This window comes from Antechinus flavipes, chromosome 6 (assembly GCF_016432865.1).
Source record: "Antechinus flavipes isolate AdamAnt ecotype Samford, QLD, Australia chromosome 6, AdamAnt_v2, whole genome shotgun sequence".
In the NCBI taxonomy this organism is placed as follows: Eukaryota; Metazoa; Chordata; class Mammalia; order Dasyuromorphia; family Dasyuridae; genus Antechinus; species Antechinus flavipes.
Window position 1 is genome coordinate 36,983,502 of NC_067403.1, and position 27,796 is coordinate 37,011,297.

At 36.4% G+C, this 27,796-nt stretch overlaps 1 protein-coding gene across 1 annotated transcript; it reads right to left on the reverse strand.

Moving 5' to 3' along the window:
* Window positions 1-226: 226 nt before the first annotated feature.
* Window positions 227-27,796, reverse strand: LRRC66 (leucine rich repeat containing 66). The gene is made up of 5 exons (XM_051964975.1): window positions 27,614-27,796; window positions 26,857-27,357; window positions 14,364-14,533; window positions 5,979-6,312; window positions 227-4,104 (listed from the first exon to the last, which is right to left on the reverse strand). The coding sequence occupies exons 1-5, from the start codon at window positions 27,639-27,641 to the stop codon at window positions 2,282-2,284; spliced, it is 2,856 nt and encodes a 951-aa protein (XP_051820935.1). The 5' UTR covers window positions 27,642-27,796; the 3' UTR covers window positions 227-2,281.

Below are 27,796 nucleotides of genomic sequence, written 5' to 3' on the forward strand. Positions count from 1 at the left end.
GTATTCTGAATTTGTGTTTTCTGGGCCATCTAAATTGAAAAGTAGTTTAATCTAATGGTATCCAAACTTTTTTGATCAAGTAGTCATCAATAAGATTTTTGAGCACAAATTCCTAATACAAATGCATTTATAAATTATACATATATACATAATGATACTGTACTAATATATTATTGTAGATTATAAAACATAAAATAAAAGTTCAAAGAATAAGATAAAGATAAAATATTTCTAAATATTTTCACTTTATTAAATTATGTTAATATTTACTTTCAATGGTTGGTCCTCCACTTGTATACATGATGGTCTTTTGTATCCCCCTAATGTTCTTGCACCCATTTTTTAAATCATTCAAATAATCTTATAAACTGATCAATGGGAATGCTTTAGGTGAAAGAATGCTGTTTGATTTCAATTCACCTACTTATTTTCACAGGGAATCCCTGCATCTGTTGCCTTGCCCAAAGGAATGATTCCAAGGGTGTGCAGTTCAGACCAGATAGAGCAAAGATCTGCACCAGAATATGCAGAGACCAGAATATTTGGAGACCTTTTAGGAGTGGGCACCTACTCTGTCTATGTGGAGGATTGGCCCTGAGGGCAAGTCAGACTAGCCAACCAGCCAGAAACTACTTCCCCTTCCATAAATGGCATTTTCCCTCATTCTCCTTTTTGGGTTTGGTCACATAAACTTGGCAGAAAAAGAATAGACTGTCTTTAGTATCAGGTTTCTCTGAGATTGGCCCTTACTCCTAAAGTCACTGCTACCAAGTATTTTTCCCTTGATGTCTCAAAACTAGTCTGAGGGCAGACTGCTGAGCCAGAATAACATCTGGTGGGCCAGACTTAAATGTGGCAGTGGTGGCTGAGGGAAAAGGAGGGAGGAGAAGGAAATGTAAACATTCCTACAGTTTTTTTCAGAAGTTGAGAAAATTGATACTACGCCTTCTCTCCTCATAAAATCCCAAATATTGGGAAACTACAAAATATAAATATGAAGTTTTATAATTCTTGTGAAGTGTGAACCAAGGATTGTATTTCCCCTGATATATCTACCTCAGAAAAAGATGTATTTTAAATGATATATACAATTATTTTACATTTTTATTTAGTAATATTTTTCAAAAACAAAAAAAAATTCTATGGTATTAGCTACTAAATATAGTTGTTATCTAAGAGTTGAATAATCTAATTGACTATTCAAGATTTCAGATTTAGAGACTAACTTATATAATAGAAGCAACTTAGCCATCACACAATTGGAAGTTTGGAAGGGATCTCAGAAAAAGACATCTAGAGACAATCCCTTCATTTTACAAACCCATAGAGATTAAATAACTTGTTGCAATATGTTGCCAAGTCTGATGCCACTTATGTTCCTGATTCCAGAGCTTCAGTGTTCTGCTGCATAGTCTGACTTACATTACATATTTCTGATATTTTCCTACTCTTCTTGATACCACCAGAGTAAGTACCATTTTTCCCATGAAAGTCTTTCTTTTTAATTGATTGAATATGTATAATTTGTCTTAGAAAATGACTTTAACACAACATAAATCACATACATATGGGATTCTTCTTAACATTCTCATTTTTCCTAGAAAACTTAATGACCTGCTTTCTTGAGATTATCAATCTTTGGTACGTGGCAAATTTCCTGAAATACTTTTGAGTCTTTTCATTTAAATATTCCACAATATACTTTTTAAAATGTTAATTTCCTTCTTCTCTTTTATTATTAATTTGTGGATCACTACTTCTGTCACTGAAATGTTGTTTCTCATTGGAATAAATGCTAGCCACTGAAAGATCTATGACACTCTGGAGCTGTGGTTCATTTGTACAAAAGTTAGGATGATTTTTATCATTCCAACATATCTTCCTCTCAATATTGGCCCCACTGATTGTCACTAAAGCCCATTTGTATTCTTAGTAAACTGGTCTTATCTTTATTAGGAAGCTTTTTTTTGTAGTAATACTACTTGTCTTTTGGAATAAATGTTCCTCATCTCTTTCTGACTGGAAATAAAGTCCATCTCTGGGGACATTAGATTGTGGGGACTACTGTGTTTGGTTTGTAATACATTTGGAACCCATGAAATAGATCTTTTTTTAGATCAGTAGAGTCAATTATGTTTAATTCCATGTCATTATCTTCAAAATTCTGTTGTGAACTTTTCATTTTTAACTCTGAGGTTGATGTCAGGAAATTTTCCTGAAGGAAAGAAGTTTCCTTTTTAACGGCATCTGATATTTGTGTTCAGGTATCACATTTATAAATCTATGTGTTCATTTCTTTGAAATCACCATTCTCAATATTTGATGGGACTCCAGGATGTATGACTGGGGTCTGTCGGGATGAAGACTTCACAGTGGGGGCTTGTTCTTCTTTTTCCCATGAATGATGCCATTCTGATGGCTCAGGATCAAGAGTTAAAACATGATCATATATGAACATGCCAGGAATTTCAATACTTATGGGACTGCTGGGTTCTGAGTTGGGTGGGGATTCTTGTATTCCAGTTTTATTGCTACTACCAATCTGATAAGTTGGTAAATTTGTTTCTGACAAATTAATTCCTGGTCTGGAGATAATGCTTTCAAAATGTTCGTTTTTTTGGTTGTCATATTTCTTAAAAGTCTTCTGAATGCTAGCATTGTCCTCAGGACTTTCTGATTGGATATTGTCCATTCTATCAGATGAACTCTTATTTATGCTATTCTCCTCCATTGATGGCCACGTGGCTCCATGCTCTCTCTCCCCAGGTGATACTTCTTGAATATCATTATCTGAATCAGTAGAACTTAAAGTAAATAATGACCCTTCATCCGAATCATAGCTGTTATCTGTGAGGATCTCTTCATTGTTGATATTTTCTGTGTTTTGATGATCAGAGAAGAAAGTTGCTATTGGATTGTGATTCGGATAATCAACCTCTAAATCATTTTCCCAATTGGGAAGCAGAATGGAGTGATTGAAATCTCTTGGGTCATCACTGAGTACAGTTCTATTCTCATTCTTCCCATTCTGTGGTCCAGAATTACTCCTACCAAGCACTTCTTGTTGAGTGGCTGGTGGATGCAAGTGAGAACTTGATTGTATTTCCTTAGAAAACCTCTTCTGAGTTTCCATAACTTCTGATGGTAAGTGTGCACCCTCACTTATTTCTCCACTCTCTCCAAAACTCTGTGCTTTTGGCTGCAGTGACATTTGAGGAAGAGGAAATGCCTTTTCCTCTGAAATCGTTGGCTCTAACTCAGAAGAATGGCTTTGGAACGGGCCAAGAGTTTTTGGTACACTTCTGTCTGTAGAAAAGGCTCTCCTTGAATCCTCATGGGAAGAATGGTCCCTTGTCAATTCTCTGAGAACGTCTTTCCCATAGACATGCTCTCTCTTTAGTGAAATTACATTATCGTAGATCACATTCATGTTTTTGGAGTTAATGGAACCATCATCACCGTTTTCCGGAAGCCAGTTTTCATTTCTCTTATCTCCTGAATCAGCCCTGCTCCTTCTCTGCTCTTGGTCTTCCCCCAGTCTGTTTGCTTTGGGTTTGCCGTCCTCGATGATAGATGTGTACAGGTCTGGGGATTCTGTAGTTTCATAGATACTCAGACTGTACGAATCTTGATGCTGATCTTCTGATAGGGGTCTTGGGTTTCCTGGAACCCCTGCATCATCATAGAACCCTTCATTAGAATAGGCATTTTCTGAAATGGAACTTTTGGTCTGGCACCTTTTTTGCCATAGACGATCGATATAAGGTCTTGCAAAAGCACCAAGACAAAAAGCAAAAGGGAAAGTAATGATCACAGACAGACAAATCGCCAAAGTGAGGTCTCCTGATGCGGCTGCTTCTCTGGTAGAAGCAGGAAACTCCCTGGCCCTTCTCACCCGTCTCGGGACATGTTTCTGCTTCACAGAGACCTCATAAATGATGTGTTTCTTCCTTCCAGATGTGGAAAAGCAAACATACAATCCTTCCAGGGGTTTCTCCGCTTTATTTATTACTATTTTTTTCATTTGATTTAGACTAATATGAGGAATCTTGGTGTTCTCAGAAATTCTGCGGTAGGGAATCCACCAGTATGTTTCATTTTCCCCTAAAAATGGAAGGAAAAAAAAAGCTAGAATGAGATAGACATTGAAATGGGACTTTACGCAAAATAACTTCTTGCAATGTTAATCCTAGACTCTGGTCTGGAGCCATGGGACTATGGCTTGTGTGTTGTGGGGAAGGGGATGTTGGACACAGAAGTGAGAAGAAGTTCTGGCCCCTGGGAGCTGGGGCAGAGAATCACTAGCCTCCAGGACTGTGGGAGTCCCTGAGTCAGGTGGCGGCTGGGGCATCAGTTTGCCTTTGTCAGTCAGAAAAGTCGGGACAGAGATTGTTCTCTTATATTTCCAAGTGGATTCCTAAAACTCTCAGGGCGTCTGCAGGTCCCTTTCTTGTGCCCAGAGCAGAATCTCAGACACCAGCCCTCTTAAATGAGTCATGTCTTCCTTTAGGAGGAGGACTCTGCAAACTGTCCCAGAGAGTGGCAATGCCAGGAGGAGGATCCTACGAGCTCATTTCCCTGCTGCTAATGCTTTCCTTCCCAAATATCTTACACTTAGCTACTTTGTATGTGCACGTTTATTAACTTTACATTTATGTGGTATATATTTTCATAAATGTTTGTTTCCTGCATTTGAATGGAAACTCTTTGTAAGAAAGCGATTGTCCTATTCTTCGTACTTATATTCCCTGCATTTAGCACAGGGCCTGGCACATGGTAGCTGCTTAATAAAAACTTGCTGATTAATTGGTCCTGCTCCTCGTGGTGAGTTCTTTCTTCCCTAAAGTTGCTGGAAGCTACAACATATCTGGATGGTACAAAAGGCAGTTCTTAGAGTATAATCTGGCTTCTTTTTTTGTTTTTCACTCAGAAGCTTTTGATTTATCAATGAACTTCCCAGTGAGTAGGCCCTCAGTTACTTGTACTCATTTGCAAAAGAAATAGCCAATAGATGAAAAGAAAAATCCACTTTCTTCATGAAAATGCATGCTTTTCAAGCTTTCCTTTTCTCCATGGTTTGGCTCAGGTGCTACTTTCTCCAGAAAACCTTCCCTCGGCCTCTCAGGTGGGAATTTTCTCCTTTCTCCCAATTTTCCCAGAGCCCTTATGAATCTCTCCTTTTGCTCATTACAGGCTACTTTTCATTCTATTTCTATATACCTCCCTTATTTATACATACTCATATATGTACCTCCCTGGTGTCCCATTCTTCCAGGAAAACAAAAACTCTTTCAAGGCAAGGACTAGATCCTTTTTCATCTTTTTCACCTCTTCCATCTTTCACCCCTAGTGTCTACCAAGTTTGTTGATTTGAGTCAAACCAAATATCACAGCAAACATTTTAAAATAATGGACTCTCTTCAGTTAATTGTGCTTCCCACAAAGAAGTTTTTCTCATATCTGATTTCTTAGCAGAGTATGTTCCTCCTATACAATTATACTATTTTATGCATTCCCTCCTATTGAAGGGTATTCTTTGAGGTCTTGAACTATATTATTTATCTTTGCATCTCTTCTCCAATACCCAGAAAAGAGCATTATGCACTAAAAATGGGTTGGATTAGTCATTTTATCATTGTGAGGACTTCCACATGGAAACTTGCTTTGCCCTACTAATTTCTCCATTGGGATACCATTTTAGAATGTGCTCGGACTACTGTGAAAATAAGTAACCATAATTATACAGTGGCACTATGCCTTGAAGCTTAACCCAGAAGCTTTCCAAGCATGATCCATGATAGATCCTTATAAAACAATTGATGAATGAATGTCAAATGACCTCTGAAACTCTCCCTTTCTGATCTCTCCATTTAAAAAGACTATTTGAATGTTTGAACAAAGAATTTTTGCCCATCCTGCAGCCAACTCCAAATGAATTGGAAGAAACAGACAGACATCCATGTTTATTTTGGACCTACCCCAAGGTTCATCAGAGTCGCAGTCCAGGAGGATTGTTTCTCCGGGCGAGACTGTAACTTTTTTCAAAGAGATCAAATCTTCCATATGCATTTTACAGTTCAAATGGAGCCATTCCAGAGAGAGAAAAGATGGTCCAGGTGCACTGATGGACTCACTGCAAATTCTATTCCACTTTTCCCTCCAGGATTCAGAAATGAAATTTTGAAAGACAGTCATGTTACAATCACATTGCCATCTGTTGTTTGATAAATCAGCATCCAGATGTGGCAGAGTTAAGGCAATGAACATCATTGGGAGGACAGTGGCCATAGCATTAAAGCTAAGATTCACAATCTGCTTGAAAAGGGAGAAAAAAAAGGAATAATCAGTGAATGACATTTATTTAAAGAAAAAGACAACAATGAAAACTATTCCTTTGAGTTTCTATGTGTTATAAGTTATATAAGTAACTATAAGTTGCATTTTTGTGCCTTGAAAATGTTTTTACAATAAAATTTTTGTTAATAATTTTGAAGTGATTTGACCATGAAGGGAGCAGATGAATAAGAGGGACTGCAAATGAATTCAAAGATCATTGAGTCAGTTAATAAATAAGCACTTACATGTGCCAGACCTGTGCTAAGCTCTAAAAATTCAAAGGCAAAAGAAAAGAGACCCCAGTCTGATGGGGAGATGCAAATACCTATAACAAATAAGATGCATTCAAGATAAACTGTAGTTAATCAAGAAAGGAATGACACTAAGATTAAGGCGCTTGAGAAAGGTTAATTGGAGAAGGTGGAATTTTAGTTGGGGCTTAAAGGAAGGAAGGGAATCCAGGAGTAATTAGGGGAGAGTGTGTTCAGGCATGGAGGACAGCCAGTAAAGATGGCCATAGTCTGGAGATGGCGGTCCAGTGGAAGGAATAGCAAGGAGTCCACTATCACTGCATTCCAGAGTATGTGGCAAGAAGTAATTTGTAAGAAGACTGGGAAGAAAGGAGAAAGCCCCCTGGCACAGAGGAGTTAGCTTAGAAATGCCATGGAATGATCAATAGGATTCCAACACCTCTTCCTGCTCTGAGATTCTGTTTTTATGATCTGTTTTAAAAAATACACTTATTGATGTCTTTCTATCATAATCATTTTACTCCTTTTCCCATCGCTAATCTCCCCTTGTGAAGAAGAACAATTAAGCAAAAATATCAGGTCTAATGACCACATTGGACAACCAACATCTTGCCACATTCCTTGCCTCACTGCCTAATCGGTCTTTCTGCCTCAGGTCTTTTCTACTTCTAACAACATTCTCAAGTGACTTTCATAAAGAATGACTGTTTCACTCCAGCATTCAATAAACGTCACTGGCTTCTTCTTACTCCTAGGTCCACTATCAGCTCCTCTGATTGTAGTTTCAAGATGATGTCTTTCTCAGCCTGGCCTCTTTCTATCTCCATGAAACGCTACTAACAACACATAACTTTCTTCCCTATACCCAACAATACTATTCCCTGCTTCTGTTCCCATGCATGGTATTCTTATCTCCTGTCTGAATCTTTGCTCTAGAGGAATGTTCTTCCTCCTTGCCTCCACTTCTTAAGATTTAACTTAAACACAACTTTTACAAGAGACCTTTCCTTATTTACCCAAATGCTAGTGTCTTCCTCACTAAGGCGACTTGTTTATATTACATCTTGTTTATGTTTCCTCCCCTTTTGGAGAGGGAGAAGTAACTTATATGGCCTTGCCCTTGAGGTTTTTGCTCTTTCTTTGTATCCTTTGAAGCCAGAGAGTAGTCTTTACTTTTTTATTCTTCCCTTTATACTTTGCACATAGTAGATGCTCATTAAATTTTTTAAAGCAGCTTTTTATTTTCAAAATATAGGTATAGAAACTTTCAACATTCACTCTTCCAAAACCTTGTATTCCAAACTTTTTCCCCCTCTTTCCCTCATTCCCCCAGACAGCAAGTAATCCAATATAGGTTAGACACATAAAATTCTTTTATACATATTTCCACAATTATCAAGCTGCATAAGAAAAATCAGATCAAAAAGAAAAAAAGCTCATTAAATTAAAAAAATATGTCACAATAGCTCATTTTTTATAATACTTTTCCATTTGCAAAGCACTTTTTACCAGTTTATAAAATATAATCACTCTGTCAGTTAGGAAGTGTAAATATAATGATTTCTATTTTACACATAAAGAAAATAAGACTCAATAAGATTAAATGAGTAAGTCAAAGAAACTAAAAGTTTCCAAAGTCATATCACTTTAGGTGACATGGCCATGTGTTAAAAGTTATACAAGTAAATATAAATTGCTGTTGGCCATATCCTTCTCTAGCTCATTTTACAGATGAGGAAACAATTTTTTCCAATTTTTTTTCCCATGTTTTCTATTTTTCCAAGTTTCACAATACTATCTCTCTTCTATGAATAGACAGTAGCAAAGTCCTCAGATGAGGTCCTGGAAGGCAAAGATGCTTTATTTTTGTCAGTGTAGTCTCTGGACCTAGCACATGGCTTGTATATAATAGAACCTTAATACATATTTATTGAAATGAAATCAATCATAAAGTTAAAAAAATTTAGAGATCATATAATCCCACCCCTACTTGAGGGCTCCTAGAGACCTGAAAAGCAACTTGTGGACACATTTGTTCATTTATTCAGTTATTTAGTTATTTATTTAACTATTAATTTATAGTCCTTATCTCTATAATCTTGAGTTATCATACACTAGTTAGGGACCTCATATACAATGACTGGGAAGAAAATTTATGGATTATATCACAGCCTAATTTGAAACTTCATAAATTAGAGTGGTACAGTTCTAACCTGAAGAGATTTGGGTGCTTGGTGGTAGTAGAGCCAAGAAAGCTATTACTGGGTAATTAGAAGAAGGATAAGGGCAGGGGGAAATAAGGGTAGGGTTTGAATTACTTAAGGGACACAAAAGACAGACTTTGTCTACTTCTGCAATTTTTCCTGGGGCTTGGTACAATCTAGCCTTGCGATATCTTGCAAAACTTTTTAATGGGACAGCTAAGAATAAAAATAATAAGATGAAGGGAAAAAATACAAGATGGCTTAAAATCTTGGGAGGAATTATTTCTGAGAAAAATATTCTGAGAGAAAATGCTAATAGAATTAAGCAGGAAAATGTGCTAGCCATTGACTAATAATTAAAGAGCTTATGCTCCAAAAAAGAAGAATAGAAGAATGATATACTATGGCACAGACTACTCTATCTCAGAGGAATAGGATGAGATTAAGAAAAGAGAAATTTTTTGAATTAGCAATGAAACATATTTCATTCTGTCTCCATATGGTCGTTAATTTATATACTTGAAAAATCCTCCTGGTTTGTGGAGAGGAAGAATTCCCAGGTGGGAAGATATATGGATGAGTATAAATTTAAATTAACTGAAGAATGAATAAATAGAGCAGCCCTTTTAATATCATGTTCTCCTCTTCCAGCTATGTGGATCATATTTTGAACTTAGACCTTTTATTAAATGGGGAAACTGAGAAGGAAAAATGAATAATTTGAGTATTCCAGACTAAGAGTTAAACATAATTAAAATAACCTTGAGGGGTATGTGTGTGTGTGTGTTGTGTGTGTGTGTGTGTGTGTGTGTGTGTGTGTGTGTAAGAGAGAAACAGAAAGTCAGACAGACACAGAGATAGAGACAGAGGGAGTGGGGGGAGATGTGTCATAGGAACAATTCACTGAATCAAAGCCCTCCATGTAAGAATGGGATTGAGCCTGTAAATAGGTATGCAAAGGAATCTCAGGGTCAGAAGAGGTAATCTAGTCTAATCCACGGCTGAATAATAATTCCAAGAAGTCAATCTGCCTCCAGCAACCCTTTACTCTTTGAGGCAGCATATTCCACTTTTGGATGACTTTGATTACTAGGAGATATTTCTTTACATTGAGTCTGTGTTCAGTTTCTATTCATTTCTCCTTGTTCTGTCCCTCTTCTTTTACCTTTTTCCTATGTTCTTTAGGTTCAGGAAGTTTGTTTTAAATGATTCCTTCTCTGATATTATCCTTCCTTTTAAACCCTATCCTGCTTCTTACCCCGATGTGATTCTGCAAAAAATTATATATATATATTTCATTTTCACTCTGGTTTTCTGTTTCAGATAAAAATAATATTTATCTAATGTCAACTCTTCTGAGCTCTGCTTCCATATTTGTTTTACTCTTCTTTTTAGATACTCCAATTATGAGACATCACATTTTAATCTTTTCAATCTCCTTCTACACTAATACATTTCTTTCTTTCTTCTCCCCTCTTCAAATCCTCAGAACAGAAACATTTCACCCCCCAAGTCCTTTTTTTCTTTCTTAATATCTTCAAAATCTTTTGAAGACATTAAGAATCCAAAGGGACATTTATTTTCTTTCTCCTTTTAGAATGTTACTATTACATCTCTCTATAAACACTTCCTAAATTTCACTTCCTAGCTTTTCTCTAGTCTTGTGTTTGTATTTTGATGTTACCTCTCAACTCTAGCCTTTTCATCAGAATTGCTTCAAATTCCTCTTCTCCATTGAAAATCCTTTTTTTAACCTTCAGATTATTCTTAGCTTTGTAAGGCAAAGTATTCTTGGTTTTAAGTCTTTTTTTTTTTTTTTTTTTTTTGCTTTTCAGAATATTATATGCCAAGATCTTCTTTCATTTTAAGTAGAAGGTGACTTACCATCCATGTCTTGTATGTATCTACTTATTTATATATTACTTCCCTCATTGGAAAAGGAGAGATAACTTCTATGGTTTTGCCTTTAAGGGCAGGGCAAGGCCTATTTTTGCTTTTTCTATGTATCCCTTGATGTATTTGGTCTGGACCTGTGATTCCATTGGTATGAGAAACTTCCAGTGCAGAAACTTTTCCACAAATTCATGTTGGCAACATCTATATTTACAATCTTAGAGACCTGTCTAAGGGTACTTGCCCATAGCCAGACAATAAGTAAATGTCTGGGGTAGGACTTGAATCCATCTTTTAGACCTTAAGGCAGACCTATTCACTTCACCAAATTATTTGTCTATGGCACCAAATATGTTACTTTAAAGATTACCATAGGGGCAGTGAATAGAGCAGCAGCCCTGACGTCAGGAGGACCTGAGTTCAAATCTGTTTTCAGATACTTAACACTTCCTAGTTGTGTGACCCTGGAGGCAAGTCCCTTAACCCCAATTGCCTCAGCAAAAAAATAAAAATAAAAGCTACCATTAGAGACAATTAAATAAAGAAGAAAAGGGCTAGAAGCACTAAAAAAGCTAGTAAAAATTAGACAAAGCAAAAAAAAAAAAAAAAAAAAGAAGATAGAAATCCTAAACTATGGGAAAAATACTTGCGGAATGAGTCTAGTTCTGGAACTTGAATCTAGGGAAGCAGACAATGATGTACGCAGAAAATTCAGAATGTTGTTTTTGAATTTGGAGTTTGGGTTTGGAGGTTAGCCAGAAAGGTCTAGTTTTATCAGGTCTAGTACTAAGAAGTAGCTGGTTGGCCTGAGGGTGAAATAGTTTGAACCTGAAAAAAGCCAAAACAAATAACTAATCCAGACATCTGTGTTTATGGGCTACAAATGGCTTTTGTGACAATCATTAATTTATCCTTCAAAAATCTCTCATACTATAGAAAATTTGTGTCTGAACAAGTTTTTGAGCATATGATATGCTAATAAGCCACTTCTAGGACCTAGGAAAAATGGACTAAGGTTCTAGAGTCATGGGCCAAGTCGGGGAAAACCCCCAACCCTCCAATTCCTTGGATGGGGTTAGTGGGAAGGTCTGTGGAGCATAGCATAGGATTAAAAAAACATATATTTGAAGTCATAGGACCTGAGTGAATTAAAATCTAGCTCCGCTACTACCTGTGAGACTCTGAGCAAGAAAAACTGACCCTCTGTGAGCCTCAGTTCCCTTCTATGAAAAAATATGACCTTTAAGGACCTTTAAATCTTTGAGTGTGCTTTATTATAGTGTCCCTGCTATACTGATCCATCTCTTAGGATACTCTGTTTAACTTCTGTAATAATTTCCTACCATAAAATTACATGTTGTTGTTGTCTGACTCTTAATAAGAAAGATCCTGGAGAAATTGGCCATTTCCTTCTCCAGCTCATTTTACAGATGAGGAAAGTGAAACAAAAAGAGTTAAGGGACTTGCCCACTAGTAAGTGTCTGAGGCTAGATTTGAACTCTGGAAGATGATTTCCTGACTAGCTCCTAGCTCCGGGTCCAGAGCCCTATCCACTGTGTCACTTAGCATTTTCCTCTCTCTCATCCCCATTAGACCTGGGCTGATCAGCGCTGTGTAATAGCTTAATTTTTATTGATAGCTTGACAAATATTTGCTAGGGAAGCATTGATGTGGCCTTGGAGCCTTAAGCTTTCTGTTGCTGCTTCTGGGACTGACAACACAGCTGAAGTGGGCCTAGATCTGCTGTGGCCTCAGGGAATGGTTTAATGTGGTCTGATTCACACCGAACATGGAAACACAACTGTCCCATAGTGAATGATACAGGGGAAAGGACCTGGGTCTAAACCCATTTTCTCTTGTCATCTGTGTGAACTTGGGCCATTTATAGAAGTTCCTGGGGCCCCAGTTCTGAGAAAGGGAGAGGTGGGAGAGGGCAGCCTCTGAGGTCCCTTCCAGCTTGGGATGTACGGTTCTGTGAAATCCTATGAAATCCCACTTAACCACAGTATTTCTAAGTCATGGCCCATGGCTCTCATTTTGAATAATCAAAGAATCTAAGCTTATTAAGGCAAACAGACTTTAGGATGTACTTGGTGTAATCCCTTCATTTCATATTTGAGCAAACTGATGTCCCCCCCAAGTTAAGGGACTGGACCTACTTAATGGCAGAGCCAGGACTGAAACCCAAGTTACTAGAATATGAATTCAGATCTTGTTTTCTTGTCACTATGATATTCCCTATACGACAGCATTCTGTTTTAAGAATTCTGGAGACTCTTTTGGAGTTTGTTGCAATGGGGTTTCTGAGCAGAGAAAGAGCCTCATGATTTTTTTTTTTTAACAATGTCTAACTTGTTTCAGCATGCTAAAAACCATGCTTCTTTTTTTTTTTTAAATAGCATATTTTGGGTGATATTCAGCTTAATGGTCTAGTATGATGCCCTACTTTACTCTTCCACAATTTCCTGGTTCTTTATCTTCTAGGTATGAGATTTGTTTTTTTTTTTCTGACCATTGCCAATTTTTCACATCATTTATTTATTTTATAATTTATATATAACTATATATATTACATATATATATAATTTTATAATTTATAAATAAATGGATAAATTTATTACATCAATTCCAAAACCAGTACCCTACCACCACCTTATATGTGTATAAAGGGCTTTAAATTCATTGTATCATTCAATTAATCAATCAATAAGCACTTAGTAAGCACCTACTCTATGCTAGGCACAATGGTGAGTTGCTGGAGATAACAATTACAAAAGTGAATCAGGAGCTGTCCTCAGGATGTTTTCATTCTAATTTAATTTTCACAATAATGTTGTGAAATTGGTAGGGTGAGTATTCTAATTGTACAAATTGGGAAACTGAGTCCCAGAGAGATTAAGTAATAGACATGCCCAAAGTTCCATTGCTAGGACTTAATTCTCAGTCTGCTGAGTTTCAGCTTCTTTAAGATCTTGAATCTTTAACTTAATTCCCAGTCTGCTGAGTTCCATCTTCCTTAAGTTCTAGAGTCTTTATAATTTTAGATGAATGGTTTTTGTTTTGTTTTTGTTTTGGGGGGTTGACCAAATGCTTGGCTTGTTGCAACATTTCCTCCCTCTCTTTAACCATTCCCATCATCCTTGATATCCCTGTCACCGACACTAAGTTCTGTCTTTTTGCTGCCTGTTTCTAACCCCAGCAAAGATGTTCTACAAGATCAGGAGAGTTGAAACTCATGCTTAATCTTAAATTTAGGAATTAGTCACGCTTCCAGACATTTATGTTATTTCTGTCCTCCATGACTTTGGATAGCCAAGCTCAATATTAATGGAAGTTTGTTAGACAAGACTTTTGCTGTGCTATTATCCTGGTGACAAAAACTGAAGGAATCACAAAGATTATCTTTCCTCTGAATATTTATTATACAGTGAATATTGCTGGGCTTCTTCTGTTTGAAGACTTTTTGAGGTGATCACATTTTATATGAAACTGGCCTAAGTTTTTTGGGTTAGAAAGATTACATCGACTATGGGATCAAAAAATGAACTCATTTCTTTAGGTGACTAATTAGCATCATAGGACACTGAGGACATTGAAATGGAGGGCTGTTTGAAAAACTGAACATCTAAAAAACACAGAACCATATATATTAAATGCAACAAAAACTGATTTTTAGAACCTGAAGTTTGTTGAGATCCTTGAAGGCATCTGGGTGAATCTTAGATATGTTGTTATTTTGTAAATAAAGCTTCTCCAGCTGTAGGCAGTTTTGAAAATCAGTTGGTCCAATCTGTGATATGGAATTAGATGAAAGATCCAGAATTTGTAAAGACTTCAGTTTCCAGAGTCCTGTGTTTCAAGGAAAAAAAGAAAAAGGTCATTTAAGATCGAATAGTTGATTTGGTGCCTTGCATAAGGTACATACTAAATGTTTTTGTTTAATTTAAAGAACAATTAATTCCAGTACTATGCAAAAATAGGGAAAGAAAGAATACTACCAAATTCCTTTTATGACACAGATATGGAGCTGATATCTAAAACCAGGTAGGATCAAAACTGAAAAAGAAAATTATAGATCAATTGTAGATCAATTTCCCTAATAAAGATTGATGAAAAAAATCTTAAATAAAATACTAGCAAAGAGATTACCCCAGGATAATACAGCATGGCTGTAGGGCTGGTTCAATATTAGGAAGAAATTAGGAAGGAATTAGGAAGACTATTAGCATAATTGACTACATCAATAACCAAACAAAACCAAACCAAACAAAAATCATATGATTATTTCAATAGTTACAGAAAAAACATTTGACAAAATGAATGTTTTTATCTCATTTGATTGAAATACGTAATGGGGAGGAGAAAGGGAGAATGGCCAATAGAAGTCCAGTTTTCAGAGCACATCCACTGCCAACTCAAATTGGTAGTTTGGTGATCTTGCTTCTAAAAGTAGGACCACCTGCTTCTGGAGGGACCTTGTCCCCATTTTGGAGCCTATGGTACTGTCCACTTACTGTGTGGTGAATTTTATTTAATTTTAATTTATTAATTCAATTTATTATTCATTTATTATTGTATTTATTATCTATTATTTGATTTGTTAATTTAATCAACTAATTTAATGAACCAGGCCTGACCATACATATAGAAGGCTCCAACAGAGAACCTCAATCTCTCTTTCTGGAAGCAATAAGCCTCTAGTGAGGAAAGCGGTAGCTCCCTCTGCACATCTTCTGCTGCTCCATGACTATGGACATATGGATCCTCTCTTTTTCTTGCCTCTTTGCAATGGATATTCTTTTCTGAATTTAGGTGAGTGAGTTTGGAAGGAGCAGATCAGCCTGTGACCTTGAGAGCTTCGAAAAGTCAGTCGGAGCCACTTGAGTCTGTGGGGAGAATGGTTGCATCTAAATGATCACATTCCTGGCTGCTGTCCACTTGCCTGCAGGACACAGTATCTCAGCTGCTGGATAGATTCCCTGATGACTGCCTTTTGCAGGTTGTTTCTTGCGGCTCCTGGATTCCCAACACAGGACCCCTCATGATTCCTCCAACCTTCTGAAGTTCACAATCATAACTTCATCTCAATACTCATTCCCCTGAGAGCAAGAAAGGACTAATAATTCAAGGAGGCAACCAAATAGAGACCGCCCATGTTCATGGCCACATGGTAGGAGAGGATGGGTGCAGAAGTAACTCTCTCACCTCAACAGAGCTTTCCTATAATTCTTCTACTTCATTTGCTACCAGGGAAGAGAGACAAGATTTCTCTGTTGGCAACTTTTGTGCTCATAGTCAGGGCTGGCTCAACAAGTGAACAAAAGGCTCTTCTTTAGGTAATAAGCAGACAGGAAATAATTCCAGAACACCTGCCCTTGCTCTGAACTGGGGCCAAACCCATCCTTTACAGGCTCACCAAACTGAGAGGGGTGGCCACAGGCAGAGCCCATTTGCATGTGCTTTTGGACTGACATCCTATTACAAGTCTCTCCTATTACACATGTTCTAGAATAAAGAGCTTTTTATCTTTGCTAGTTCTCATTGTTGCTTCAGTCTTCAGCTGAGAAAACTACTAGAACTCTTTCCAGCTGTAAAATTGTACAAGTCTCCTACATGTCTATGACCTTTCTTATAATTACTTATGATTACTGAAATTATATTTCTCTTACTCCATTTTCCATATATAGAACATATGTGTATATTAAATTCTATTGCTTTTAAGATTTGTATGTATACATATGGGATGTGATTTTACTAATGTGTAAAAAGTCTTTCCTGGATTATTTGATTCAAGAAAAAAGGTCATGTGAGAAAACATTCATGGTACCATTATTTGCAATAATGGAAATCTGGAAAGAAAATAGCTTTCTAACCAACCACTGGGCAATGACTGAACACATTTTAACATATGACTATAATGGACTGTTACTGGGCCATAAATTCAGATAAATTCAGAGAAACTTGGGGAGACTTATAAGAGAAGAAAACAGGGGCATAAGATGAAGTACATGCAATAATTATAACATATAAATAAAGTCAATATGGAAAGGCAAAGCATTGAAAGATAATCAAGGATACCCAGAGCTGACAAGAAGATCTCACATTTCTAGGGTATTTTAAGATAATTAATAATAATAAATTGATTGTTAAGCATTTCTCAGACATTATTCTCACAGAAACTTACAATTAACCTCTGAGGGAGTGGTTTATTTTATTATTTTTATTTTTAGCAGTGTTTTTAAAAGTATGAACCCCTGTGAATATGAGATCCTTCTGCAGAGTCTGTGAGGTCAAAACTGTTTTTAAAATAACACTCAGACATTTTAATTCTAATATGGTAAATACCAATAGATATAACAATAAAAAGTTCATTGAGCATCTTTGATAATTTTTAAGAGTATAAAGGGAGCTGAGATTAAAAGTTTGAGAATCCCTTACCATTAGTTAAGCATTCAAGGTACTCTTATCTCTATTTTACAATTTAGGAAATAGTCTCAGGGATTTTAAGAAATAATAACTTTCCCCACTAGTCAATATTGATAGTAGGATTGGTTTTTCTGAACTCCAGTGTTCTGGCCATACTGCTCCTGTGAAGTTTACTAAGCACTTTCCCCATGTTATAGCTAGTGCAAGAAATACTGTCTTTATGGCATAAATGAGGAAATTAAAGATCAGGAATATTAAGGAATTTGCTTTACACAAAGCTAATAAGTTTTGGGGTAAGGATTTTTAACTCACAGCTTTCATGACTCCCAGTTTAGTATTCTTTCTACTACAGTACATGCCTTTTAAGGGGTATTTTTAAAGGTTTCAAATGATTGGGGCAGACAATAAATGCTGTAAGAATTCAGAGAGGAGAGACCTCAAATTCAGTGATCATAGTGAAGCTGAGAGTAAAGTGGATCTGGAATAAATATGGTGAATGAAATGGACAATGAAGAAATCTGTCTCACAGGAGGAGAGGGATGTATTGGTGAATATTGGGAAATAAAGGGTAGAATTATGGAATCAGAGTGAGAAAAAAAATTGAACTCAGTTTGATAGACTAGGGACCACAACAGATTCATGAACAGGGAAAGTAGTGGATGAGGTATTTAAGTAAAGTTAGATCATCATACGTAAAATAGTTTAGAATGGAGAAGAGGCTGGGAGTGGCAAGAAGTCAATGGATGCTGTAGTAACTGAGGTAAAAAAGAACTGAACTTAAGATAAAAAGAAGGTGTTCAAAGAGACATCTTGAACAGTATTGTGATTCATTTCATGTAGAGATTTGTCCATGGTAGCTGTTTTTTAAAATAAATTTTGCTGGATAAATGATGTGTGCTGAATTGAATTGAAAAAATGATCCCGCTTCTGACCTAACTGAAAAAATGTCCCAAGAGGCTCTCTGTTAAGGAGAGAACACTCCCTTAGTCAACATTTCCTTTGATTAATGAAATAGTTTTAGTAAACTGAAACACAAACTAATGAGATGCAGGTAATAATTAAGTCAGGTCCAAAGAGCACTGGGAACAAGAGAAGGAAAGGAATTACAATTACCCTGTGTACTGTGTATGTGATGGGAAATCTCCACTGAGGAGAATTTCATCAAGTCTCAGAATCCTCCTCAGGCTTCAAGACTTTGTTCAGGTGTCACCTCCTCCAAGAAGCCCTTTCCTTCTTTCCAGCTTCCTTCTCTTTTCAAAGGCTCCCGAAACATCTGGTCTCCTTTCTCCTTCCTGCCTTCTTGTCTACACTCCCCCTTCCTTTGTCCTCCAATGGAATACAAGTTAGTTGAGGGCAGCACCCACACAGTCCCTGCTATTTTTTTTCTTTGTATTTCCAGCATCTGTAAAAGCTGGACATTTAGTAAATACTTTAAAAATGTTCATTGAATTGAATTGAAATTCAAGAGTCCACATATCCCATAGTAAATGCAATAAGAACTCAGTGTTGACTTTTGGGAGCAATTATTTATAGGTTAATATAATTTGTCAAGGGTGGCCAGGTAGATAAAATGCCAGACCTGGAATCAGGACAACTTGAGTTCCAGCCTCGGACACTTACTAGCTGTGTGATCTTGGTCACACAATCAACTCTTTTGCCTCAGTTTCCTCATCTGTAAAATGAGCTGGAGAAGGAAATGGCAAACCTTTCCAGTATCTTTGCCAAGAAAATCCCAAATGGGATCAGGAAGAATCAAAAAAGACTGAAAATAACTGAACAAAAACTAATTTGTCATCAATTAGGAAAATGTGGTTTTTGAAAGGAGAAACCGCTTATGACCAAAAGCCTATATAACTTTACAAACTGCACCTTCTTTTTTGCTGAACTACCAAAGATATGCTGGAACTGGCTTGTCCCATACCAAGAGCCAATTGTTAACTTTCCAATGTGAGCACATATAGCTCCAATATTAGCAAATGTTACAAATCCACATTTGGTTTATTATTTTATTGGTTATTTAGTCCAGCAGTCTATATGCTCAGGAGTATCTAGACAAAACCTGATTAAAACATAATTGGGAAATGTTTAACAAAATAAATAAAAATATATGAAAACCTAGATAATGTTAATTTAAAGTTCTCCAGGAAGCCATTTTTATTTTGAATTTGACCTGTTGGTTTATACTTAAGAAAGTGATTGAGAAAATGCTAATAATGTAGTTTAAACTTAAAAGTATGTCATGGGTTTTTTTTTTTCTCCTTTAGAGCTGATGATTGAACATCCCACCATGCTTCATTTTTGTTTTTCAAGGATAAAGTTAAGTGGTGATCCCATTTTATTTCTAATAATTTTCACCCTCTAATTGTGATGTTCACTAAATGAACATTAGTTCATTTAGTAAACCAAAACACAAATCAATGGGACACAGGTAATACGTCAGGTCCAAAGAACACTAGGCACAAGAGAAGGAAAGGAATTAAAAGTGCCCTGTGTACTGTGTATGTGATGGTTGCTTGAAGATTATAAACTTAATAATAAAATATTTGTTGGCTAATACAATTGCCAAATCTCCTGCAGGCACTTGGGAACGGTTGTGTGCTGAAGCTGGGGCAGTCCGACCTGGGATCAATTCCATTATTTAAAACTGTTTTAGATTGACTGGGAGGAGGTGAGCTAAGAATATTGTAATCAAAAGGCCCATGCAAGGCGGCTGGTGCATCTCTGGTGTTAAATTCACCAGAGGCTTCTCCTCTGTCTGCACCTGCCAGCTCCCTCCCTAAGTGTGGTCCAAACAAGTGACACGCTGGCAATATCACAGCTGTCACGGAGCTCAGAAAACTAGCTGTCATTGGGTCAGGAACAGGTGACAGTCAGAGTTTTGTTGAGTGAGATCAGCTTTTTACAGAATCAGAATCACAAAATGCCTTAGGTTCATCTAGTCAAGAAGTGTAATTGAATTAGATGAAAACATAATTGGGAAATTAAATTAAATTAAAATGAAAATTTCCCATTATGGGAAAATTTTACAAAATAAATAAAAATGATAAAACCATAGATGTTCATTTATAGTTTTCTAAATTAGCAGGTATTAGTGATTCTGTTTCTACTTGAACGTAGCACCACTGGCCTAGGCCAACCCTCCTCATTTTTATAGCCAAAGAGCACTGTGGTGTAATGAAAGTGTGCTAGATTCGTTATCAAAGGGGTCTGAGTTCAAATGATCACTTTGATACTTCCCAGCAGTGTGATCCTGGGTAAATCATTACTCTCTGAGCCTATAAAAAATAAGAAAAATTATATTTACATTGTCTACCTGAGAAGGCGGTGAGGAATGTGCTTTATCAGCCCTGAAGTATTTTCGAAATGTGTGGTATTAAGTCACTCACCTAAGGTTACATAACTAATAGATAAAAGATTTAAAACTTAGATTTTCTGTCTTTCTTCAAGGGCAGAGCTTCTTACCTCCCATACCTCCAAGTGATTATTATAGTACATAAAGCCCTATCGCCATTTTCTGGAAATGTGTAGCACACTCTCCTGAATACACACATCTAAACATCCATACACACACTTACATGCACATATACATGTATCCTGTGAATATTAACTTTATGAATTCATTCATCAAACATCTGCAAAGCATGTAAAGGTATTATGCTCAAGGCTGGGCAGACCATGACCAACAAATAAGGTATTCCTTGTCCTTGAGGATCTTATATTTTATCAATTGAACACAACATGCAGACATATAAATAAAATACAAGACAATTTGATATGGCAGCACGAAGAACTGAGAATCAAGAGGGGCTTCAAATTGAACATACAAACGGCGCCGAAACAAGTTTGATCCCTTTATACTGTGGTGTCCTTACAAATATTTTACTTTGAACAACACAGAATCATAGAATACTCACCAAAGTAAGTTCAGTCTTCTTTTTTGGATTGTGACTTGTGATCCCTATTTATCATTCCTTCTTCCCCTCAACCCCAAATTCTGATTTCATAAAAACCAGTTTTGTTCTTGGAATTGACTGAAGAAGTTAGTTTTTTGGGGGGGTTCATTAACTCTGGAATTTACTCTAGGAAAATTCATGTCTAGGTTTCCACAGATGTAGATAAAAGCTCTCGAGGAAATAGATACATTTTGGATAAAGGACGACCTATATTTCATTATGCAGAAAATGTAGAAAATATATAGCACTTGCAGGAATCTATCAGTTACAGAAAACATAAAAGGCATTCAAAGGACCCACAGAGAGCCATATAAGTTCTCCCTTAGAACCTTTGGGTTGCCACTGGGGTAATACTTGGATATTCCAGGCAAACCTTTCTTTGCCATGAAACTTATAGAATACTTCCTCCTTCCCAGATTTGTAGCACTCTGATTTAGAGTCCTCCCATGGAGCAATTTGGAACTGTGCCCAAAGGGCTATAAAACTGTGCGTGCCCTTTGGCCCAGCAGTGCCATTACTGGGTCTGTATCCCAGGGAAATCATAAAGGAGGGGAAAGGAGCCACATGTGCAAACAATGTTTGCAGCAGCTCTTTTTGTGGAAGCAAAGAATTGGAAAATGAGCAGATGCCCATCAGTTGGGGAATGGCTGAACAAGTTGTGGTATATGAAGGTAATGGAATATTATTGTTCTATAAAAAATGATGAATGAGCTGATTTTAGAAAGGCCTGGAAAGATTTACTGATTGTTAAGTGAAATAAGCAGAACCAGGAGTACATTGTACACAATAACAGCAAGAATGTGAGTTGATCAATTATGAAAGACTTGGTTCTTCTCAGTGGGTCAGTGATCTAAAGCAAACCCAATAGACTTTGGACAGAAAATGCCATCTGCAACCAGAAAAAGAACTAAGGATATTGAATGTAAATCAACTCATGCCATATTCACTTCTTTTTTCTGGTTTTTTTTTTTCCTCACCCATGTTTTTTCCCTTTTGCTCTGATTTTTCTCTCCCAAAATGATTCCAAAAGCAATGTGTGATAAAAAATAAATAAATTTACTAGAAAAAAGATTCCTTCCACAAAGAAAACATACTTTGGAACAAATAATACCTTTCTCATTATATCTGCAATTTCTGGATAACTCATTGAAATAGCAGGAGGTGATAGATCCCAATCTTATTCTCCACGTAACGACATGATTCAACTCTTGTAGCTCCTCCAACTACAGGACCATGTGAACAAGTATCTTATTTCTCCAAGAAGACTGCTGCTCAGGAAATCCCTTTCTCAGAAAGTCTGTTCTCTATCTCTTAAATTGAGGGTTATCCACAAGATTGTCACTACCAAGAAAATGTCCCTTCTCTGCCTAGGAGGATAGATTCCTAGATCATGTTGTCTTGGAAACAGACTTTTCTCTTCCACTCCAGAAGAGCTTAGAGCTCAGAAACGTTATCTGTGAATTCCTATGTGCTTCGGTGATAATTTCATCATTGCTATGATATTGCTATCCCTGTGATTGCAAAAGCCCAACTTTGCTCAGGCCATGTGAGCAACATCTCCTGATGGTGGTGGGAGAACAGAGAAAGGAAGGGAGAAATCCATTCCCCAAACTTTTATAATACTCTAGAACAAAGGGACAAAAGAGAAAAAAATGCAAAGGCAAAAAGATTAGAAGTATTGTATGTCCTTTTTATATGCCAGTTATCCTCACTGGAGTTCCAACCAACCAGTAATATTGGGGGTAAATCACTGAAAAACCAATTAATCTTCTCGCGAAGTTGCCAAAGGGTAAGTCCCCACACTATAGGGAAAAGGTTTGCTCACATGTACATGGCTCCATGAGAAGAGTTATTCTTAACAAACTGATATAGGATTGCCCTCTGCTCCTTTCCAGGAGCAAATTCCCAAATAATCATCCTTAAACCTGGCCATGGCTGGGTTATAACAGAGAAATAGTTTTTTTTAAAAAATCGTACCTTAATGTAAGAGAAAGCTATAATGTGATTAAGAATAAGGGGAAAACACAGAAATTTAGAAAGATTTTTGAGAAAATACAAGGTGACACACTGGCTATGACTACATAAGAAGGGAAATGAATGAATAGACAAATTATAAAATTAATTTAAATCTACTGAACAAATTTGTGTTGTTGTTGAATGTTAACTTTGTAATAGGGATAGGGACAGGGACTTGATCTGTGGTTTTTATCATAGGGAACTGTAGGCTAGCAACTTCTCTGCAATTTATGATCTCAGAAAATTGATTACATTAAAAGGTTAAGTGATTTGCTCATAGTTACATGGCCAATATGTATGAAGAGTTGAATCCAGAGCTTCCCACCTTCCTGGTTAGCTCTCTATTCACCCCTCCACATTGCCCTCTAAGTTTACAATAAAATATTTAACTTGTTTAAAAATGATTGGGGGGTAAGTCCTAGCAAAACTATTATGTTTTTTTCACTTACATTTTCTGAGCAATTTTTTGATTAGGGGAAAAATTTAGATTCATTATTTCATTCTAACTCCTTCCTGCTAATTCAAACTTACATCAAGGGGATATATTGTAATACAAACTAATGATTCTCATTTATTTATTTCTTAAAGTTTGTCAGAACTTGTCAAAAGAGTTTCTGAGAACAATTCTCAAGGGCTAAATAATTTAAGTATTCTTATTTTCATTTGACAGGTGAAGAAAGTGAAGGTGAGAAAAATTAAGTAAATTGTTAAAGTAATATTAATTCAATTAAATAAATTGACTTATTAACTTTCATTTATCTCAGGCTACCCAGAAACCTTTTCCTCCTAAAAGCTTCTCTCTCTAGCCCTGGAATTCACCCATTGGAACTATTCTACATCCTTTGGCTTCTCTCTCTATTCTATTAAATTTGAATAGCTCCTTCAGGACCTTCTTTTAAGGAAGGTGCTCAGGTCAGCCATGTCTTCCTTTCTCATTTGTTTTACTCTGGCACCAGTTACTCTGCCTCTGACTCATTGAAACTCATGTGTAAAGGAGGCATGTCATTGTGATGATAACATTTAGTACTCCTATAAACTTCTGGGGTGGAGTGGGGTGGGGACTAAAAATAGTGTGTATGGCTGTTGGGAAAAACTAGCCTTTATGGGCAAAGCCAGAGATGGCTTTGATCAAGTGATTATTCTCTAGAGTCTGTGAATTTAAAAAAAAATGCTTTGACAATAACAGTTTTCTTTGTAATCCTAGATATTTTATTTTTACATGTAAAAGCATTATTCTGAGACAGTCTACAAGCTTCACCAGACTGCTAAATGGTCTATGAGACCAAAAAAAAAAAAAAAAAGGTAAGAATTGCTCTATAGGAAGAGGCTCTAGACAGCATCCTCTCTTACTTTCTCTGCCTCCCTAGAATGTCCTTACCACACAAAAATTAATAAGAATTTGGCTATAAAAGCAATTATGAAAAAAATATTTCAAAATTACTCTGGATAAATGCCAGATAGTACAATTAGGGAAAAATAATTCAAACTGCAAAAATTCAAGGGATTAGAAAGGTCAGAAAATGAATTCTGTGCAGAACCATGACAGTGATTGTATATACAAACCTAAATTCAGGGCTTCTATTTGAACTTTATTTCAAAGACTCTCACGGCTAAGATTCCCTTATCTACTTTCCTTCTTCCCTCCCTCCCTCCTTTCTTCTCTCCCTCCTTTCCTTCTTCCCTCTTTCCTTTCTTCTCTCCTTCCTTCCTTCTCTCTCTCCCTCCCTCCTTCCTTCTTTCCTTCCTTCCCTCTCTCCCTCCCTCTCTTCTTCTTTCCTTCTTCCTCTCCCCTCCCCTCCTTCCTTCTTTCCCTCCTTCCTTTCTTCCCTCCTTCTCTCCCCTTCCCTCTTTCCTTCCTTATCTCCTTCCTTGTCTCCTTTCTTTACTCCTCCCACTTTTCATTCCTCTCTTCTTCTTTTATCATCTATGTTCTTCCTATTATTTATGGGTGTTAGAACTTTCCTCTTTACTGATAGAATGTGTATTTGTGGGAAAGTATGGTCTAATTTAGTTGGGATGGAGGTGGGGAGCAAAAGTTCTCTTATTATTTTACTTTCTGTACTGTTTCATTGAATACTTTTGATTAGAACTACTTATGTCTTCTGGCTGATTGGCAAAAGTAACTTCATTTACAGAGGTTCATGAACTGTGATTTTGAGTTGATGAGGATCTTCTAAAAGTGCCTTGAACTTGGGATAGTTTTTGAAGGGCTCCATATATGAGGGATGGATTTGGTGCCCTGGTGCCCTGATGAAGTCTTGATTGCATTAGAAAATGCTGAGACTATATAAGTTCAAAAACTTGTTCAAAATACAACTGACAAGTTAGATTGTCTTCAGGGCTCTTTGATTACATCTATTGGACTACTGCAGAACAAAGTGCTAGTTGAGATCTAACATGTCCAAATAGTCACATTTCAACGTTAGATTATCAGTTTAGCAAAGGACAACAAATATAGCCTTCACTAGCTACAGAGGAACGATGGCCTAGGATCTTATTAAAACAGAACAAAACAAAACAAAACACCTGACATCATTCCATGAAATATAAGAGAGAAAGATTAATAGGTTATATCCAAAAAGGAAGGAGAAGGATTTCCTCTTCAATTTTACCTCTTCAATTTTAAATTACCACTATCTAAAATATGCTAAAAGTAAGTTTGGAGAAAAGGCATACTGTCCCCCCCAAAAAAACAAGAACAAAAAACGAATATAAGAACTCAATGGAAAAAAATGGAGAAAAAAGGCACAAATTGAGATAAAGAGAAGATGGCAATCTTGTAATTTTTCTCTGCATGTCTTATAATATGCAGCATAGTGTCTTGTACATAAGATGCTTAATAAATTTTGACTGAATATGTAAACATCTCAAACACACCCCAACCCCCCAAAATAGAGAAAATTGAGTAACAACATGTAATGAAAAGAGTTTAGACCGAATAGAAAGTTATGTTTCCTAGAATAAAAACATTGCATTATTGAATAGCCTTCCATGAGAATTAGTGGAAGCACTATTTATTATTTCAAACATTTACCATCAGACTGGAGGAGCCCTGGAAGGGGTAATCTTGTTACAAAAGGAGGCTAGAGTCTTGTTAGGAACCAGAGTTGGATATGAGATTGTGATTTTGATACAGTTTGACAGCACAATGTATTTCTGTAAGTTTGTTCTGCAAATAGAGGGGAAAAAATGCAACAAAGGTACTTTGCATACTAATAAGTAGAAATATCATATTTTTGATCCTCATCTCCTGATCATTTAACAAGCTGTGGTAAAAATATATCCTAATAAGATAAGAAAATTGAAAATGCTGTCTCTCATAACAACACTAAAGTTAAATCCAGTTCTGTGTCAAATGAATCACATCCAAACCTAGTCATTTCTTAGAGCTTTTTGTCACTGGGATAATTGAATATACTCAGTAATTAACATATGATCACATAACAAGCAATTTGAAGTCTAGCACTTATATAATTCCTAATGTATTCTGAGTAGTCAACATTATCAAGGAAATAAAGTTATCGTGGGAGAGAAAACCGATGTTTTATATAAATCTTTTAAGTTATAGCACTAAGTTTAAAATTATACTAAATTCAAGAGCTCTTCTTTTAAAGACAGCACCTGCTCTAAAGAAAACAAATGGCTTTCTTTTCGACTCTAATTCCAGACAAGTAAAACTGAAAGTTAATATGGAGCCCATGTTTACCCCAAAGCATACCAAGTCAAGAGGACGCATTTATTGTATACTGCGTTCTACTTTTTTATACTTACACTTACCCTGTGGAGTAGCATTAAGATGATTTCTTTGAACTGACAAAACTTTGAGAGACGTAAAGACATTTCTGAAACCCTTTCTTTGGCATTTCCCTAACAAGCTGCTATGTCTCTGCAGATCCAATGAGATGGAGTGGATTCCATTGTCATTCAGGTTTAACGTTTCCAAAGAGGGAAAACACATAAAAGAGCTGAAAGTTAGCTCAGATATCTTATTGTTACTAAGATTCAGGTGTTTTATGGTCCAATCTTCGTTTTTCATGTCAGACACTGAGAGAGCTCTAATAGAATTGTAACTTAAATCCACTGTGGTCACTGTTTGTGGTATAGCCTTTGGTATATCAGATTTTCCAGTAAAAGAACAATCCATCAAAAGGTCCCCATTCCATCGGCATCTGGAGTCAGACAGAATATCAAGTTTTCTTGATTTGGTTGCTGCTGTTCTGGTAAAATAAAGACTTAGCACTCCAGTAATTACAATAAGGTAAGAGCTTTTCATAATGCCTGTTGGGAAAAAAAAAAAAGGAAAATGAATTCTATTATTCACACACAGCAATATTTTTAAAGCTAGAAGCAAATAAAAAGATGTGTATCCAAACTGAAAGAATTTTAAGTATTTTTAAAAGAAACATTTTAGTTCTTAAAGAATTTTTTCGTTGCTAAGATTCGTCTTTGAAAAGATTAAATATTTAACAGAATGAATATTTGTATCACAGTTAATCTAATTTTTCAGAAAGTAATTTACTCCTCTGGGTCTTACCTTTAAAATGCTTCTGTTTTTTAAACATCCGTCACCCGGCAGTCCAGTCACCCACCTGGTAGTCTACTCTGGAGTTAGTGAAAGATTATCGAGGTTTGGGACTTTGCTGCTTCCTCACTGGTTCTACGGAAGGAGCAAAGTCAATTATGCTTATCTACAATTCTGTCTTGAGAGAGACATGTG